Source organism: Salvia splendens, chromosome 4 (genome assembly GCF_004379255.2).
Source record: "Salvia splendens isolate huo1 chromosome 4, SspV2, whole genome shotgun sequence".
Taxonomy (NCBI): Eukaryota; Viridiplantae; Streptophyta; class Magnoliopsida; order Lamiales; family Lamiaceae; genus Salvia; species Salvia splendens.
This window is the reverse complement of record NC_056035.1, coordinates 20,578-40,767: the sequence shown is the minus strand read 5'-3', so window position 1 is coordinate 40,767 and position 20,190 is coordinate 20,578. Positions and strand designations below refer to the sequence as shown.

The 20,190-nt window shown below is 38.3% G+C and overlaps 1 protein-coding gene across 2 annotated transcripts; it reads left to right on the top strand.

The window, feature by feature from the left end:
• The first annotated feature begins 4,744 nt into the window (after positions 1 to 4,744).
• LOC121797669 lies at positions 4,745 to 18,359 on the top strand. 2 transcript variants are annotated; one of them, XM_042196314.1, is made up of 22 exons: positions 4,745 to 4,953; positions 5,193 to 5,577; positions 7,462 to 7,578; positions 7,722 to 7,804; positions 8,033 to 8,179; positions 8,266 to 8,414; positions 8,495 to 8,625; positions 8,743 to 8,865; positions 8,964 to 9,037; positions 9,191 to 9,781; positions 9,901 to 10,012; positions 10,108 to 10,245; positions 10,772 to 11,101; positions 11,538 to 11,790; positions 11,881 to 13,352; positions 13,680 to 14,079; positions 14,174 to 15,081; positions 15,203 to 15,268; positions 15,349 to 15,474; positions 15,962 to 16,206; positions 16,280 to 17,474; positions 18,075 to 18,359. In XM_042196314.1, the coding sequence occupies exons 1-21, from the start codon at positions 4,826 to 4,828 to the stop codon at positions 17,472 to 17,474; spliced, it is 7,173 nt and encodes a 2,390-aa protein (XP_042052248.1). In that variant the 5' UTR covers positions 4,745 to 4,825; the 3' UTR covers positions 18,075 to 18,359. The 2 variants fall into 2 exon arrangements, with proteins under 2 accessions (XP_042052248.1, XP_042052247.1); XM_042196313.1 differs by lacking the exon at positions 18,075 to 18,359 and adding an exon at positions 17,712 to 17,855.
• The last annotated feature ends 1,831 nt before the right edge of the window (positions 18,360 to 20,190 follow it).

The window sequence follows — 20,190 nt, the reverse complement described above, 5'->3', positions numbered from 1 at the left end:
GGAGGACGATTGCAAATTCTTTCGTTGAATTGATCCATCGTTGTCACCGAATCAAGAGTACTTCTTTAAAAAATTGAAGATGGATAGGGACAACGTGCAAAGAGCATTGAGAGATAGATTTGCTAAGCAGGATACACTTGACGAGAGCGTCCGTTCCAAAACCGCTGAAGTTGAAGCACTCCAAGGTGTTGTCGCAGATTTGCAGCGTCAAAACCGGAACTTGAAGGTTGTCATTTGCATTTTATGTATCGGGATTTGGATATTGTTGTAGCTTATCTAATAGAACTCCAATGTAATAGTCTATGCATGTTGAACTCCAATGTAATACACTACGGAACCAAGAACATTGTAGTGATTTTTCCCCTATGAATGCATTGAGTTATGAGTTCAAAAGCAACGTATTGTTACTTCTGGGACTCTACTCCTTCGGCTACCTTTCTCGATGGTTAAAGTGCATACCATTTGAAGCTATAAGCATTAGAAACTTTGTAATGGAATTGTTGGTATGATGTAAGTTTGCAAAGACAAGGGTTAAATACACATATGCGTTTGGTTTTTTGGTGTAATACACCTTGTTTACACATAGTAGTTTGGTGCAACACAACACATGGTTTACACATATAAGTTTGGTGTCACTACACACACGGTTTACACATAAAATAGCACCCAATCACATATAGTCTGGTGCTCCCAAAATACATTGTAAAGACATTGTTTGGTGTTCACAAAACACATTGTTTTCTTCTAAATACAATTATTTCCCAATTCCAAATACACATAAGTGGTCTTCAACCATCTTCAACCATTGCTGTTGTTGCTTTGCTGCGTGGGGATTGAGCCATCACCTCATCCACGGCCTCAGCCACGTCCTCCAGTGCGGCCTCCCCTTCTTCCACCTCTCCCCGTTATTGCGGTGGTACCACTTCCTGCAACGGATGGTGTCTTGCGAGGCCTTCCCATCTTGGCCTATAAGTTGAGAACTTGCAATGTTAGTAAAAATTAGTAATAAAATTGAGCTAAATGTTGATTAAAACTAGAGTTTAATACCTTTGGCTTAGGTTGCACTTCTACTGGCTCTTTTTTGCAAGTTTTGGAGTTGTGGCCTTCTTGGAAACACTTCTGGCATGTCATCACACATATCTTCTTCATTCTGTTGGGTCTGGCTGGATCCTTCTCTAATAGATCCCTCCTTCCAACCTTCTTCGGCCTGCCCGGCATCTTCTTCACAGGTGGAGGTACAACCGGGTACCCCTCAGCCTGAGGCAAGAGCTTTTCTCCATTCAGTGCTGGCAACCCAAATCCATATGCCAACTTGTACTTGCTCAAGGAGAAGTATTCATGTACATAATCATCAACATTCTGCTTGAGGAAATGAATAGCAACGCATGCATGAAGACAAAGGATGCTAGTCAAATCCCATTTCCTACACCCACACTGCCTTAAGGAAGGAGTCACTACAAACCTATCCTCAAAGTAACTAACTTCAAATTTCCTCCCAATTGCAGGAATTGTGGTACAGTTTCTACTTTCATAGACCATAGCTTCTATTTTTTTCCTCACTTTTGGACACACAACTGAATTGATCCCAGCACTCTCCATTTCTAAACCCTTTCTATAAAGTCTCTTCATTAGTTTGGTTCTCATTTCATATAGCATGTCTAACACATGTTTACTCCTTGCCTCCATAATATAGAAATTGAAACATTCATAAACATTGTTTAGAATGACATCAGAGCAGTTGGCAGGGGTTAGAAATGCCTTACAGAATCTGCTTGGATTCTTGGCCATTAAATCTGCATATGCCTGGCCATCTTCCTTCTCCAGCTCTCTGCAAGCAATCTCATACTCTTCCATGTAAGTACTCCTAACCAGCTTCTAGAAGAGCTGCTCAACAGAGGACCTTTGTGTGTTTTTTTCCAGTTTGCATAGATATGCCTTGCACAGTTTCTATGCTCAGCCAATGGAAGTAGACTCTGTAATGCATTCTCAAGTCCCTATCAAGCAAGCAACATTGTAAGTGTCAGCATAATAAAACAGACAACAAATAACAAAGTAGACAACATTACAAATAAGTTAGAATAGTATATACCTTTTGTTGATCACTGATAGTGGTAACTCTTACTCCTTCACCCAATGTCAACTCTTCAGCAAGAATTTTAATGAACCAAGTCCAGCAAACTTCGTTCTCAGCTTCAACCACTGCCCAAGCAATGAGGTACAGTTGATTGTTCCCATCAGTCCTTACAGCGGTTAGCAATATCCCACCAAGATAAGTGTTAAGGAAAACCCCATCTAGACCAATCACAGGTCTACATCCCTCCTTGAATCCCTTTCTTAGACCACTGAAACCAATGTACACTGCCTTGAAAACAACACCTACATCTACATGTAGTTCAAACCTCCCTTCTCTGTCAGACTTACTCAACTCTAGAATATAGCTCCTCATTTTAGCATAATGAGCATCCACTGTTCCCCTCAGTATGTCAATTGTCTTTCTCTTGGAGTGGTATAACCTCCACTTGGTTGCATCAAATGCAAACCGCTGCATCAAGTCCTTACCCAACTCCTTGCAACTGAACTCTGGTCTAATTCTAAACACATGCAAGTATTTTCTGGCAATCCAATTAGAGGTCACAATATTATTTCTCATAGCCCTAGGACATATGTGCTCTGGTTCAAGTTTCTTTATTACTACAGAACCATTTATCTTCACTAGACTGCCATAACATAACCATTTGCAAGGACTTTTGCAACCTGCCTCAAATGCCTTCTTACTTGCTCTTTTAAAATGAATCTCCCAACCATTCTCAACTGCATTGTCTGTCAGAGCATCTCTTGCTTGAAAACCATCAATAAATCCCATTCCAAGACACAATTTCAAATTCTTATGATCACACCGTGGATCATACATCACTTTTGCATGCCTTTCCAACCTTCTTCTCCCTTCATCCTGAGAATCAGTTGAGCTAGAGTATATATCACCTTCTTCAGAATTCTCATCCTCAGACACATAGTCACTTTTCTTCCCTCCACTGACTAAGCCATAGAAGATGTCATCAGTAACAACAAACTCTTTCTCCTTATTCTCTTTTACTTTCTTCCTTCCCTGTGTGTATTCCTCATCCTCAGACACCAACTCCTCATCATCCATGTCACCATCAGTTTCCTCATCTTCAGAAGATGGTATATAACTCTCATCATCCTCGCTATCATATCCCAAACCCACTCCCATACTGTGATCAGTCTTATCCCCCACACTCTCATCAGTTCTATCTCTCATTCCCACATATTCATTTAGAGCTCCCACATCATCACCCAAATCCTCAGCATCATTATCCCTACCTCCCACATCCTCACCCAAAACATCAGCATCAGAATTCCTATATGCCTCATCCTCAACAACACTCTTACCCACATCTTTAGCTATATAATCCCTACCTCCCACATCCTCACCCACACTCTTTCCAACCTCCTTAGCTGCAGAATTCCTATCCCCCACCCTCTCACCCACACTTTCAACCATTGACTTCTGGGAAGACTGGAACAAACTCTTCTTAACACTACTTTCAACACTCTTCTCCACAATATCTTGGGTAGAAACTGACTTTAACTTGCCAGCCTTTGAAGTTGTTTCCTTTCTACTCCTTGTGATAGACTTACTCTTATTCACCGACTCAACATTACTCATTTTCACTGACTCAAACTCAACCACTCGATGCCTTACAGCTTCATCACCCATAGTGTCCCCCCAACCCACGGATTGATCTTCATCAATGTGCTCTAGGCCACCCTTCTTCCCACCCACAACATACACATCAGATACTTGCTCCTTGACTGTGGTCAGAAACTTCAGCATTAACATCACCTCTGCATCACTTTTGATATTAATAAACTCTATTCCCCATTTTCTCTTGAAGCTAAGTCTATCCCAGCTATCTAATCGTAGTTTGTTCAGTTCATCCACTAGGTCGAAGTAACAAAATCTATCTGGATCAAACCCACTGCCTTCCCACATTTCCCTACCTATGTATTTCTCGCAAATCTTCCCATCTGGAATGAAATTCCCTCCATGGTAAATCCGAAGCAGAAAAGGCTTGCTGAAAAAATCAAACAACACAACCAAATCATTTTCAAGATAATGTAAACTAAACTGGGGACCGACCAAACGCTTTTGCAGTAAAAAAGGCAAAGATATACTTACGGGTTCGGATTCGGCTTGTATGAGAAGAAACCCGACCACATCTCCATGTTGAGGAAACCTTACGCACAGGTCGTCGCCCGTCCGTCGCCGTTGCAGGTAAGCCTATGGACTCGTCGTCGTCGTGGTCGTCGTCGCCTCACTGTCGCTGGTCGATTGGATGGTGTTTTGGCCGTCGTCGTCGCTCGCTCCTCAATTTAAGTTAATTAGGTTAACAAAATTTGGGGGCGAATTGGGGGTGGGGTGGGGTTTTTTTGTTTTTTTAATTTCATTTGTTAAATTTATTTTGTAAATTTATTTTTTTATTTTATTGCACAGTCAATAATGCTTGACCATGTCGGCCGCCACGAGACGCCACGTCAATTAAAAACGACACGTAAGCTCTCTCTTTCGTCGGAAAAACTATCATAGAAAATCGGCTTGCAAAGTTGGTGACTTTATACTCCAATTTTAAAGATCTTGAGAAAACCTGGAATTTGGGCAAAGTTGGTGATTTTTAAGACAATTATCCCTTACGAAAATTGTTTGTTTTGGGTTCCCCGCGCGAGGAAGTTCCGCCCGCCATCAACGATTCATTGTCTTGTTCCGTTCGCGGGAAAAGGGGAACCCTATAATTCCAATAGGACGATGTCGAAGAAAGCCGAAGTCAGCAGAAAAGAGCTGTTGCAGCGATGGAGTATCATCGAGCAAGAGGACGACGACGCAGCCGTTCATCCCGTCAAACGTCGTCGTCTCCGCCAGCTCAAAGAACAATGGTTACTTCTTCTCCCTCCCGCCCTTTTGCCCCCCATTTCGATCTGCTAACAATCAGTGGAGTCGTGTATGGTACCTTGATTTTGGGGAAACAATGTTCTTGTTAAAAAAAAATTATTGACATTTGATATCTGTTAAATGTTTGGTATATTGCATGGTATTTGCTTTGACCTCTAACAAGGGGAACTTGGCATTCGAGTGTAAGCAACTTAACTTCTTGTTAACAATGCTCCATATCCAGGTTTTCTGACGCTTTCAACTTCTTGATACATCTGGCAATAGACGATCACGTTTGGTGTGGTTATTGGGATCTGATGGGGCCTCTTCTCGAGACATTTTACAATTTTCTCAAGGACGGATCCCAAGGTTCTCCTCTCAAGCTCCTGTGGAAAAGAATTTCAGGAGAAATGAGAGGGTGCACTTTATGCATTCACCAGCATCATCAGGCACAAGAGATGTATCAAAATGAATATGAGCCAAGCTGTATCGGTCCTCTACTAGATGTACTGCATGTGCTTGATGAAGAGCGGATAACCACCCACCTCAAGGATCTCAATGATAGAATAGCAAGAGGGGTGTATGACGCGTCATGTGACTATGGAGAAGTTGTTAGTGTTATGTTCGAGGTACTTGTTTACACCCAGTCTTGGTTTTTCCTTTACTTGTCATTTTTAGTCTAAATATGGCGTAGAGTAACTGGGACTTACTGTTTCTCTTGTTAAATTTATTTAGATGATTGATTCAAATGTTCACACAACAAGATTAGACTTGAAAGGGAAGGGATGGTTAGTTCCCAAATATATATAGGAGAAGGACACTATACAGAAATAAGAAAAGTGATGTTTAAAAAAAAAATCACCAACTCTAAAAGACAGAAATCAATGCTGGCATTTTAAAGTTGCAAGATTGTTGTGAGATTAGCCAATAAAATTATGATCAGATTTGCACTACGATTGTGCTGGCAGAAAGGTCAAACAACACTTCTAAGATGTTAAACTTGTACTCCCTCCGTCCCACTCTAAGTTACACATTTTCCTTTTTAGGATGTCCCACTCTAAATGACACATTTCTAAACATAGAAACATCTCTTGCTATACCTTTTCCCTTTCTCTTACTTTATTCTCTCCACTTTACTCACAAAACAACACTAAATAAAATCTCGTGCCGAATTAGAATTGCTCCACTTAGATTTGGACGGAGGGAGTATTAAATTGAACCATGCCAGATACTCTGCCAGATATCCCTAATAAATAATACTGAATGTAGAACATTAGAAGTGTAGAGAAAGTAAAGTAAGTGAGTAAAAAATGTAGAAGTAAAGTTGGAAAAATGATACTCTCTCCGTCCCACTCAAGATGTCCACCTTTCCTTCTTAGTTTTTCCCACTCAAGATATCCACCTTCTATATTTGGAAATAAATCTCTCTCTCTCTCTCTCTCTCCCCTCTCTTCTCATTAAACTATTCAGCTACTTTTTTCTCTCTACTTACTCCACCTGAAATCCCGTGCCACTCAAGAATGTGGATATCTTGAGTGGGATGAAGGGAGAACTAAATAGTTAAAGTGGAGAGAAAGTAAAGTAAGAGAGCTACATTATTCTCTCTCTTACTTTACTTTCTATCCACTTTAACTATTTATTATCATTTTCACAAAACACGTGCCGAAAATAAGTCAATCACTTGAGTTGGGACGGATGGAGTATTGTTTAACCACTATGGGTAAATGATATAGCATGCAACATATTGCAAGTAATTGATCTGAGTATTTTCAGTAAAGAGTTCCACCACCTGCTTATAATTGATGCCATATTAAAACTTATGCCAGTAAGCTCTAAGCTGCTGATGTTTCCTTTATGCTAGTATCATATATTCTACAACTTAGTCCACATTGATTTGAGGACTTCAAAGATGTACTTTTCCGTATTTTTTCATTCAGCTGAATTAATTACTTCGTGTACAGTGTACCAGCACTAACAACTATCCATGTGTCAAATTTATTTTCCTACATCTATTTTATGCTCTTAAGCTTCTTTGCTGAATTTGCTCGATGCATTTGCAACTTGGTTGGACCATTGGATTATGTTGGCAGCACTTGACAAATATTACATGGAATTTCTCTTTTCTCAGTGTATCACCTCTTTCTTTTAATGATATCTATGTTAACAAAAATTGGTATTGGAGATGATCTTCACGGTCTATACAGGAAAAATCATTTTGTCTGATTGCGAACATGATATGATATGTGGAATTTCTCTTTTCTCAGTGTATCACCTCTTTCTTTTAATGATATCTATGTTAACGAAAATTGGTATTGGAGATGATCTTCACGGTCTATACAGGCAAAATCATTTTGTCCGATTGCGAACATGATATGATATGTGTACCCATAAAAATTAAATAAACTGTAATTTCTTATACATGATACACTATTTGTCTGATCAATGCTTCCTTCACCAGCAGTAATGAATCTTGAAACTCACCCTTGTCATTAACCCTGTTCTTTTAACATAAGGTTTTGATGTTCCCTGTAATGCTCGATGACCAATACTTGGCCATGGAGTTTCAAATTTTTATTGAAGCTGTTGATAATTCTCATGATCTGGCATTAGATGGGCACCAACAGTATCCGGTATGATTAATTACAAGTGTTCTGATTTGTCCTTCCATCATTTTTTTTCATATATTCCTTTTGTTCTATAGTATATCCCTTTTTGCTGTCCTGCAGCAATCAAACTGAACCATCCTCTCTTCCTTTTCTTATTGTGTTGTCAGGGAGTTTATGCATTGCTTTTTTTCAAAAGCAGACGAGTTCGATCTATAGGTCTTCTCTTGGCTGGGCACATGGGTAAATTGAGGTGCCTTTTTCATTGTATTGAAATTTTGCTGTATCATATTTTTAGTATTTTGACCATTTGATTCATATGATTATGTTTACTTTGTTCCTCTATGATTCACCAGCTTTTAGATTGTGTCTAGATGAGTGAGAGAATGAGGTGTTCCTTGTAGGTTGCAGTATGCTGACTTGTTTATGGAGTTCCTAAAAACCTTATGGAAATTGTGTGTTTCCTCTTTATCTCACGCAGAAGATCGACAGACTTGGATTCATTGCAGTATTTACTCAAGAAATGCATGTACATATTGGAAACAGAAGGTGTGCAGACCGCTCCTGAGACTGCAAGGCCAAGGGTTCAACTGGACCAATTAACTGTGTGGCTTGGAATGAAAGCATTGTAAGAAGAAGCTGGTTTACTTTGTGAATATCTTTAGGAATCTATCTCTTTTGCAGTAATGATTTGGTTCATTCTGTATCTTGAAGGGTGGGGTTTCTAGAGCCTCAAGCATTTGAAGAAGGGATTTTAGATCGGTATCCCATTTTTCTTAGTATTGTGTTGAACCATATCAGCGATGATTCAATCGAGTTTTCTCATGCGGTTAACTGCCTGAGACTAATGTTTGAGAAGCTAGGTATATGATCCTTTCACTGTTTTGTAAATTTATTTGCTATAACTATTGGCACCTACTGACCTAGTATTTCTGTTACACAGGTTGTAAACTATGGTTGAGAGCTACACTGTCTCCTAGTGTTATGAGAAATACACTTCTTGGTCAATGTTTCCATACCAGAAATGAGAAAAGCCACAAAGAAATTTTTGATCTTTTCGAACCTTTCTTGCAGGCATGTTTGTGGTTCTACATGTTTGCTTGAGACTCTCTCTCTCTTCTTCTTTCATTGTTTTGAACACACTGTTGGAGTGATGATTTATTCCCTATAATATTTATATCATTCCTCCAGTCTCTTGAAGCTCTGCAAGATGGAGAACATGAAAAACAGAGAAGGCATTTTCTTTACTTTCTCCTACATCAAGTTCCTGTGAGCAGTAATTTTAGCATACTGATGCGGAAAAAGGCTAGTCAGGTTGCTTTCCATCTTCCATGACATCTGTCATACAGCATGCTATTTTTTGGTTCCTGTAATATCTCTCTCAAGTTTTGCCCCTTCTCTTGTTTATGCAGATTGCTTTTTTCATTATTCTCCGAGGTTACAGGATGGATCCTCCTTGTCCTCCTTCTGAATGCGCGCACATGTGGTACATCTCTATGGAACATGTCTGGGTGCTTTATTATAGATGCATAGAGAAATAATTTAACTTTGTCATGATTTGGACACTTTTAACATACATTTAGACAATGACTTTTCTTGGTATTAAGTTTTCCTTCTTCTCCTTTATGTTAATTCACAGGGGCCCTTCTCTTGTGTCCTCTCTGAAGGATACATCTCTTCACACTCCTCTTCGGCAACCTGCAATTGATCTAATTCAAACTATTGTAGTGTCGGATGCGTCTGCATTGATCTCTGTAATATTAAATGGGCAGTTGCATCCCAGTGATAAACCCATCAGGACTACTAATTCTGGTGATGCAGATGATGAAGAAGAGATTCTGTTTGGTCTCCACGTGGAAGAGAAGGATACTAGTTGTTGGAAAGAGTTCACTTTGCAGCATAAAGTTGTGTCACAGGTAGATGGGAGCTGGATGTGTGTACCCATGCTATGGTTTGATGTGTTAGTTGAAATCGATCCATTGGTCCTCCCATTATCCTTTTCTAAGGCTGTTATTTGGACATTATCTCGGTTTTCACTGATAGAGACTGAAGATAGCACAGAAATGTCTCTTTCTATACGGAATTGGTTGGTCACACGTGCGCCAGAAATATCTTATCTTTTGGGGTGGAAGGTCCCATCAGGTTCTGATGATGGTGGGGATGGAACAGAGTCTAGAAACTCTATTAGGACTTCAACAATGTGCCGCCCTTTAGTTAGGACTTTCAAGAGGTTAGTGGCTTATATCAGATGTTCTTATTAGAGATCATGTTATACAACTTGTGCATATAGGGTTTTTCTTGCTTTATGTGATGAAGTTCTAAAGATTGCCCAGTGGAGAAACAATGCAGGTTAACTAGACATTATACCATTAGAATGGAACAAGCAGAACTTAGAAAACAGTGGATCTGGGAGCCCATGATGAGCAGCAGTTTGATTCTCTTACTTCTGGATCCTAATGATGTAATATGATTGATGAATAATGATATTATTTGCTTTTGATATTAAATTGATGATTTTTACCTAAAGTTGTGAGCAAATTTATCTCATTGTTGTAGAATGCCAGGCAAGTGGGTAGGCTGATTCTGGAACAAGTTTCAAATGTGCGGGGCCTTACTTGCGGTCTGCAGTTTCTTTGCTCCACACCACCCCCCTTGTTATCCATCCTTCTGGGACTGAGACATGCTCTGAAATTGGTAATGATATATTCCCACATGTGTCTTTCTTTCCATATTGGTATCGACTTTGCTTGCAAATGATAAAGTGCACTGGAGTAATGACTTGTCCAATAGAGGTTGCTTGACTGGGATAATTTTTTCCATTAATGTTGCAGTTGAATAGTTGCTAAAAGACGTCTTTATGAAGAGAACAAATTCTTATTCACACAAAACCGTAGGTTTCCACATTATTTCTGATTATAGGTGGAAATTCATTTAATCACGTTTTATTTCGTGTCTATATGATAACGATGTAAATATAAGACATAGTCATAAACACAACACAAGAAAGGTCCTTGATGGCATGAACCCAAACTCATTATTTCTTATTCTAGTGTTAATAATTGGCTCACCTGTTTATGAATGCTTGTCTTTTCTTTCATTAGAGAGAGATTTGAATGAATTTCATCCAATTGCTGCTCTAGATACAACTTCTGAAGTTTAGGAACCAATACAAATTCACATTGTATGGTGTGCTGATGTAGGTTTACCAAATACTTTTCAGGTTCAGTTGGATTCTGTTTTGTCTAACTTTTCGACTTTACATCACCTATTCTTCATCTTATGCAAATTGCTTAAAGAAGGAAATCCATCTGCTCAAACCCAATCTCAAAATTCGTCAGATGTTGCCGACACTTCGCAGTTTTCTTCTCAAGGTGGATTTCGAAAGCAACCTGTATTTGAATCTTCACACTCTGATGGTGGTGGATATTCATCAATTGTTAACTCCGCATGGTGGAACAAGTTTAGCTGCTTACTGTCACAGGCAGCCTGGCCTTCAATACTGAAATGCTTAGATGGAGGCAAGACATTCACCGATTACACATTATCTCAGGTTCTCATAGTACTAGCTATTATTGGAATATACCTGATTCATTTCTTTAGTTTAAGCATTTCCCTTGTAACTGTTTATTTTAGCAAGAATATTCATTGATATTTTGAGCTTTTGTCATGCCTTTGAAGAAATTGAATATTTCCATGAGATGCATGTATCAGCTATGAAACGGTATACATAGCTTGAGTCAAGAAGAACCTTATGTAGTCTATTATCATGAATATTTCCTTTTATTTGAGATTTTCCATTGACTTGTTTCTGGAACCTTAATCAACTAAACTTGTGACCAGGTTTCTCTGTGAATTTCTGCTGCGTTTTTAGTACCTAAATACACCTGAGTTTCTTGTTCCTCTGACTCGTATTTCTGCTCTTAAAGGCTGTAAATGTCTGCTATAAGTAAAATAATACTAAAGTTATTCTCCGTATCTTGTTTCAGATGACTTGCATCCGCATTCTTGAAGTCATCCCTGTGCTTTTTGAAAGACATCCCAAGAATTCTGGCATAATGTTGGACAGTTTTGATAGCATGAAGTGGCTTCATGATCTGGCTGATTGGGGGAAATCATCACTTGCTGTTGTGGTTAGATATTGGAAACAAACATTATCTTATATGCTTTGTCAAATCAGAATGGTTTGCAGTGATAAATCTGCTTCAGCAATTAGTGATATTGAGAAACTTATTTCATGTGGTGAGTTTTTCAGTTTGATATTATTATGCTTTTTGTTGATTTCAGTTTGAAATCACTATGCATTCAATGACATCTTTGTTTTGAGTGCAGAAAAAGTTTCAAATGATGAAGTGAGCAAGCATGTAGCACGTCTTTCTATTTCATTAAAAGAACAGTGCTCTGCATTGAATAAAACTGTTAGTCGGTCACAATTTGCACCATCGAAAGAGTCAGTCTTAGTCGATGAAGCTGACAATGATATCCTAGATTCTGAGCCATTGGTCAACTTGGAGAGAGGCGATGTTATAATTCTTTCTGATGACGAGAAGGAATCTGATGTTTCTTCCCACCTGGGGGTTTCTAATAGTTGGCTGACTAATACTAAATATTATGATGATCATGTTGGTACAAGCACAGCTGGTGAAGAGTCGATAGCTGACTTGGAGAGAGGCAATGTTATAATTCTTTCTGATGTTGAGAAGGAATCTGATGCTTCTGCCCACGTGGGGGTTTCTTGTAGTTGGCTGACTAAAACTACATATTATGATGATCATGCTGGTACAAACACAGCTGGAGAAGAGTCGAAAGCTGACTTGAAAGAGAAAGATGTTGACTGCCCTGGTGGTCTGGTGGTCTCCTCAGAGGCTGATTTTCAGATAGGTTCTTATTCTACTGATCTTATTCAGGAAATGAATTTGGATATTACTGGAAGCGTACAAACATCTCAATCCCCTGTTCCAGCAGAGCAATCAGAGAGTAAGCAGGATAAAATTGAAACAAGAGAAGGTGTACACAATCATTTCCCACCAAGGAATAGTTCAAGTTTGAAGAAAGTACCAGATGGAGCTGTGAAATCCAGAGGAAGGGACTCATCAACATCTCCAGTATCTTCAAGTAACAAGACCTTTAATGATTTAAGTATTGCCTCTGCAAGGAAAAATCAGGAGAGTAATAAAGCTCCAAAAGCTAGTGGTGGAATCATAAAAGAAGTAGTAGGTGATGCAGACGATGATGCATGGAAGTTCTCATTTTTCAAACCACCAAAACGTCAACAGCCCTTAAATATGAAGCCAATCATTTCTGGTCCTAAACGACAAGTTATCCAGCTTTCTGTGCCTCAAAAGAGCAGGCCGGGCTCTATGAGGCTGGGAGGTGGAGTGAAAAGATTTCAGCCCCCCCGACTTGATGACTGGTACAAACCCATCTTAGAGTTGGATTTCTTTGTTGCTGTTGGTTTAGCTTCTGGAACTGAGAAAAACTCTCAAAGATTAGGCAAACTAAAGCAAGTTCCTGTTTGTTTCGAATCATCTGATGGGTATTTTGAAATTTTCCGGCCCTTGGTTCTGGAAGAATTCAAGGCGCAACTACAGAGTTCCTACCAGGAGATGACTTCTTCTGAGGAACTGTGCTGTGGTAGTTTATCTGTGCTGTCTGTTGAGAGAATAGATGATTTCCATGTCGTTCGCTTTGTACAAGATGAAGATAATTCCCCCGGATCTAGAAGCCTGTCGGAAAATGATCTCATTTTACTTACTAGACAACCTCTACAGAACTCTACCGGTGATATACACACTGTTGGAAAGGTATTCCATACTTGAAATAAATGTGGATAACCTTTGCTATTTAGATGATTTCTACAACCTTAGTTGTTGCCTAATATACGCGAGATATAACAGAATGTTATCAAGTGCTTTCTTGTTATAAAACAGTGATGTGTATTTAGTTACATTAATTATTATCCAAACAGTCATGTCATTTTATTCTTAAGAGCCTGCTGTTATATAGTTGTGTTGGTACTAATTCTCTTCTATGCTTGTCTATGGGTAGGTTAACTGTGAGCTTGACAAATTTGCTTGAAATTGATGGTCTGAGTATTATCTGTATCTTGCTTTTGCTATGCTTGGTCTTAGGTTGAAAGACGCGAGAAAGACAACAAAAGAAGGTCAAGTATCTTAGCTATTAGACTGTATCTTCAAGCATGTCCTCGACTCGAGCGAGCTAGAAAGCTTCTTACGGAGAGAAGCAAGTGGTATGTTAGTCGTATCATGTCCATTACCCCTCAACTTCGAGAATTCCAGGCATTGTCATCAATAAGGGAAATTCCTTTACTTCCAATAATCTTGAACCCGGTCAATTGGCGTTCTAGTCAATATGAAGCAGAAACTCAAAGTATGAGTAAACTCCCTCAACCTCTGCAGCAGATTCTTAAGTCATCATATAATGACAGTCAGCTGCAGGCTATCAGTCTTGCAACTGGACTGTTTGACTTGAAAAAGGACTTTGAGTTGACTCTCATACAGGGACCTCCAGGTGTGTGGTTATTCATTATTGTATATATGTGCTCTTTTTTATAGATAATTGGGTTACCCCTTTGTTTATATTCTTTCTTCTACTTCTGCACCAGGAACTGGAAAGACCCGAACAATTCTTGCCATTGTTAGCAGTCTGCTTGCTGTCTCTCAAATAAATGATTCCAAAAGATTAAGAGATGGTGGATCAGCATGTAGTAGCTCTAGCACGAGTCAGAGGATCAGTCAGTCCGCTGCAATTGCGAGAGCCTGGCAGGATGCAGCATTGGCTAAACAATTAAATGAGGATGTTGAAAAGAATAACAGAACTACAGGAAATGGCATTAGAGGCCGAATTCTCATTTGTGCTCAATCTAATGCTGCAGTTGATGAGCTAGTTGCAAGGATATACAATGAAGGTCTTTATGGTTGTGATGGACAGAGGTACAAACCATATATTGTGAGGGTTGGTAATGCAAAGACAGTGCATCCAAATTCTCTTCCCTTCTTCATCGATACACTGGTTGAAAATCGTTTAGGCGAAGAAAAGAGAAATGTACATGATGAAAATAGTGGGACTTTTGCAGATTCTTTAACTATACTGCGTACTAATTTAGAAAAGTTAGTGGAACAGATAAGACACTATGAAGCCAAGCAGGCTAGCTGGCAGGAAGAAAACTCTGAAGTTAAAAATTTCATGGAAGGAGATCTTGAAGATGGCAAGATATTTTCTGATGCCGAATTGAAAGGAAAGCTAAGGCAGTTATACGAAAAAAAGAAAGCCATGTATACAGAACTTGCCAGTGCCCAGGCGAGAGAGAGGAAGGCCAACGAAGAAATGAGAGTCCTAAGACATAAATTTCGGAATGCTATATTGAAGGAGGCTGAAGTTGTGGTGACCACAATAAGTGGCTGCGGTGGAGATCTATACGGGGTGTGCTCTGAATCTACATCAAGCCATAAATTCATCAATGCATCTGAAACCACTCTATTTGATGCTGTTGTGATTGATGAAGCTGCTCAAGTACTTACTTTTCCCTTTCTTGACTTGTCTTATCTCTGTAATTTGCTCAATCTTCATTTATCCTTGTACATTTTTCCTATTCTGAATTTCAACTGCCTTTTTTTCTTATGCTTTCCTTAAGGCCTTGGAACCTACCACATTGATTCCACTTCAGCTCTTAAAATCGAGGGGAACCAAATGTATCATGGTACATGATTGAGCATTAATTAATTTGTCTTTTTAATAACACTAAGCATCATTGAATTCTATTTCGCTTCTTTTGGATAGGTTGGTGATCCAAAGCAGCTTCCTGCCACAGTTTTATCTAATGTTGCTAGCAAATACATGTTCCAGTGCAGCATGTTTGAAAGACTGCAGCGGGCAGGTCATCCTGTAATCATGCTCACCCAACAGGTAGCCCAAATATCTGGATTATACTGTCAATGTTAATTGTCTCCCTGATTTTCCATTTTTAACTCCAGGAGACCAATAAGCTGCATAAAAGCCTATGAATATACCTTTCTTGTACTATAATCAGGAGTTTCTGTAATATTCTTTGTTTTTATCAAACTGGCGAGGTCCACTATTTAAGAATGGATTTCACGCTGCTGAAACTCAGATTTTAAAGCAGTCAATTATTTTATTTTAGTGTCTTCTGCTGACGAATTAGTGTTCATATTGTAGCTTTGCGACTCAGCTTGACAAATATTGATTGCTGTTACGTTACCTGTATGCTTAATAGTCCAAGGACCATCTTGCAATGATGTTGAAAATATTTATCCATTTTCCATCTTACAGTACCTCTATGCTTAATAGTATAATGTTCCTTTCGTTTTCTTTCTGTTTTGTCCTTTTTCTGCTAGCTGTATACTAACAGTGACAGTATTTATAAAATTACCAGTATAGGATGCATCCAGAGATTTGTCAGTTTCCTTCTTTGCATTTCTATGAGGGGAAATTGCAGAATGGAGATAAGATGTCTGGCAGAGCTGCATCATTCCATGAGACTCGGTGCCTTGGGCCATATGTATTTTTTGACATCATTGATGGTCTGGAGCTCCGTAGTAAGAACTCTGCATCTCTCTCCCTGTACAATGAGTCTGAGGCTGATGCTGCTGTTGAAGTGTTGCGATTTCTTAGAAAAAGGTATTCAATCTTTCAGCTCTTGGATTCTCATTTTTCAGTGACTGGTATGATCAAGATATTGTTATTTTGACAGTTATCCATCTGAATTCTGGGGTGGAAGAATTGGCATCATAACACCTTACAAGCGCCAGTTGTCACTTTTACGTTCACGGGTCACCAGTGCCTTTGGATCTTCTATTACCTCTGATATGGAATTTAATACAGTTGATGGTTTTCAGGGGCGAGAAGTTGATATCCTGCTACTTTCTACTGTTAGAGCATCTGGATCCTGCGATGAAACACCTAGAGGCAGCTGTAGTAATATTGGATTTGTCGCTGATGTTAGACGGATGAATGTAGCTTTGACTAGGGCTAAATTCTCTCTTTGGGTTTTTGGTAATGCAAGAACATTACGGACAAACAAGACCTGGGCAGCTCTTTTAGAAGATGCAAAACAAAGAAATTTGATTGTATCTGCTAGAAAGCCATACAATTTGATACCCAAGTTCAGTTCAGAAATTAGAACAAGTGCAGTGAAGTCCTTCACTAGTCAGTTCGAGGAAGATGAGTGGCTCAAATCTGCAAGGGGGCATGTTAAGTTGCAGAAAACTGTAAAATATACTTCTGAAAGGAAGAGAAAATGCGTTGATACTGCACCGGAAAGGGATGGTCAAGAACTTCCCTGTTTGGGGAAGGATGCTGCAATAGATGTCAAAAGAAGGAGCAGAGATAGAAGGGGAACAAAGCTTTTGGATCCTAAGGAGATGGCCTCTGATAAAATTCCAAACAATGACTACAAAGTATTTAAAGGTGCAACGTTGGAATTGCAAGAAAATAAAGAGAAGACTGATATAAGCCCCAGATTCAGAGATAATAATAAGCAAATTAAGGGGGTAAGAGCTGATGCTAGAAAGGAGAGCAATAATAACAGTGTTAGGACGCATTCAACAAATACTGGAAAGGAGGCTACTAGAAGTAAAAAACATATGAGAGCAGTTGCTGATGAAGTGCATTCAAAAACTATCAAGCACAATAAGCCACCGGACGTGAAAGTTGGTACATCATCTTCTGAGAGAACAGTCAAGGGGAAGGGTGAAGTGCAAGCTTCTAATCATGCTGAAACACTCAGTGATACATTAAAGAAAAGGAAACAACAGCGCGAAGCTGTTGATGCCCTCCTGTCTTCAGCTCTTATATCTTCAAAGAAGTCAGATTCAGTGATGAAACCATCCATGAAGAGGGCTCCTTCGACAAGTACCATCAAAACTCATAAACGAAGACATGGCTAGGTATTGCTGTTTCTAAGTTTTCCTTAAGAAGTTAACATCTATAATAACATAGGTTCTACTTGTGTTTTGATTTGATGCACTTTCTTACAAAGTACCCTACTTAAGATACATGATTATTCTGAGGAGTAGTATAGTTTATTAGAATGAGTCGAAAAGTTGTACAGGTATTTCAACTAAAGAGTGCTTCCTTAGAGTTATTACTATCAATAATTGATTTTTTTTTCTTGCTATGAACAGATTCATGGATAGGAGTTTTGTTTAGTTTGTATGTAGTTTACAAAGGATTTGTAGCTCTGAAGAAGAAGATTTATGTGTTAAATGGTATTGTACCATGTAAGTATATCGTCAGGAAGGTTAATACAAAATTCTTGAGTTAGTGTATAGCAATTTTGTGACATTGTAGATCACAGGTGAAACAGTAAGAGCCACCAATTTTGTGACATTGTAGATCAAAGGTAGGTGCTGTTATTTTCTGTGCCACATAAAAATATTATTTGGTGCTGACAATGAGATTGATGCATAATGGGCAGATATAATGATGATAGTTATATTATGCATTGTTTAACTGTCAATGATTATATGTTGCAATGATGAAAGTAGGAGGCGAGGAAACGATAATGTATTATTGAGAGGCTGTGGCAGTTGAGGCCCCACAGAAGATGTGCATTTGGCGAGAATGATATGCACAGAACTGGTTTCTCAACTTATCACTAAAACACAAACAAATGGAGTACTAATTGTGACATTATTTGCTGCTAAATGCTAATCTCTTAATTTCGTGTATTGTATTGTGATCACTTAGGTCCTGAAAATTACTCATTTTACTTTTTGGTTTGTCATAACTAAAATGACTATTTACTGAAAATAAAAACACTTTTATCTCTATTTTATTCTCTTTTTCTTATTTTACTCTCTTTACTTAACATTTAAAATAACGCTGCATAAAATCTCGTGCTGTCTTAGGAAGGGATCATCTTTCTTTGGGATGGAGGGAGTAGTATTATACTCCCTCCGTCCCAAATACTACTCCCTCCGTCCCTCAAGAATATGCACTCTTTCCTTTTTAGTCCGTCCCACAAGAATATGCACTTTCTAATTTTGGAAAGTCTTTTATCTCTAATAAGGTGAGATATACTACTCCCTCCGTCCCTCAAGAATATGCACTCTTTCCTTTTTAGTCCGTCCCACAAGAATATGCACTTTTTAATTTTGGAAAGTCTTTTATCTCTAATAAGGTGAGATCCATTCTCCATTAATAATATTTTATTTACTTTTCTCACTACCTCTCTCTTATTTTACCAATTTTATATTAAAATTTGTGTCGATCCCAAAGTGTATATTCTTCGTGGACGGAGAGAGTATTAATTTGAGGGGGTCAAATTCAGTTTACAAATTGCTCTTTTCTATGGTCGTCCATTTCCCCTCTCTCTCAATGAGTAAATGCCCCTCTCTCTCTCAATGAGTAAATGTGTTTGATTGCTACGAGGGAGGTGCTGACACAATGACACCGTCCATTTCCGGTTCATGCATTTTGCTGCTGGATAAATAACTAAATAAAGTTTCTTCTTAAGATTTGTGTATGCTTGTTTTCTTCGCTGTTCTAGCATTATTTCGAGGTTCTCAATCACCAATCAAAGCTAGTCTTATTTATATTCCGTTCTATCTTAATAAAGTTATTTTTATATTATGAGAAGTTTTATTATAATTTGATTATTTGTATTTTTAACAAAAAGTAATCATCCACGTAATATATTATTTTTAATCATCGTGTCGAAAAAAAGTATCTTAATTAATTAATAAGGAACAAGGAACGGATGGAGTATTTATTATCAATCTTCAACTCCAACTATTTTGCCTTGGAAGATAAGGAGGACTAATAACATAAATTCAGGGAGTAGATTTTAATGATTTACTGTCTTTTGACGGGGTAATTCTTTTGTTGTTCTAGAGTATAATTAACATTCCATAAGTGTATTAGACTTTTTTTTTGTTCCTGCTTTGGGAGAGACGCATGAGGAATGCATGACGAATATGCGTTTTACACAAAGACGCATGACGCTCATGCGTCGTCCAATTTTTCAAAATTTTTTTAAAGACGCATGACGTTAATGCGTCTTAGGGAGAGACACATCTCCATCATGCGTCACTTGTTTTTTAAAAAAAATGGGAATAGCAGATAAAAATATAATAAATGTGCCATGCGTAGAAAAAGAGACAAAAGAAGAAATTATAAAGTTAAAAAATATTCCATAAAATAATATTGCTTTTTCTTTTATAAATTCATGGTCAATTATTCATTCTTATATTTTAAAAAAATGGGAATAGCAGATAAAATTAGTGCAATGTCCATGCATCTAGCCAATATGGTCATAACAAGCATAACCAATTATTTGTGGCCTACAAAACTATTTACCGAAGATTAATAGTTTAGATCACTAAATTTTCCTCTTTGTTTTCACATTCGGTAATAATTTACTAAAGTTCAATAATTTAGATCCCTAAATTTTCCCTTCTTTGTATTTACTTGTATGATACCGTTGCTAAAATAAGTTATTTTTCTTCCACTTCTCAAGGCACCTTTTACACATTTCACCTCCAACTTCAGCCAAGAATTGGATTAGTAATCTGTTGCAAGTGTCATGAAAATATTAAACGCAATAATAAAGGCCAGAAAATCATATTGGTAAAAAATAAAAAATATTTCAAAAGCAAAAGT

Bases quoted from the DNA above. Each gene is read 5' to 3' on its own strand.
- LOC121797669 (XM_042196314.1), top strand. From the start codon at position 4,826: ATGTCGAAGAAAGCCGAAGTCAGCAGAAAAGAGCTGTTGCAGCGATGG. The intron at 8,626-8,742 runs GCATGTTTGTGG...TCATTCCTCCAG, and splicing joins TTTTCGAACCTTTCTTGCAG to TCTCTTGAAGCTCTGCAAGA. The intron at 13,353-13,679 runs GTATTCCATACT...GCTTGGTCTTAG, and splicing joins ATATACACACTGTTGGAAAG to GTTGAAAGACGCGAGAAAGA.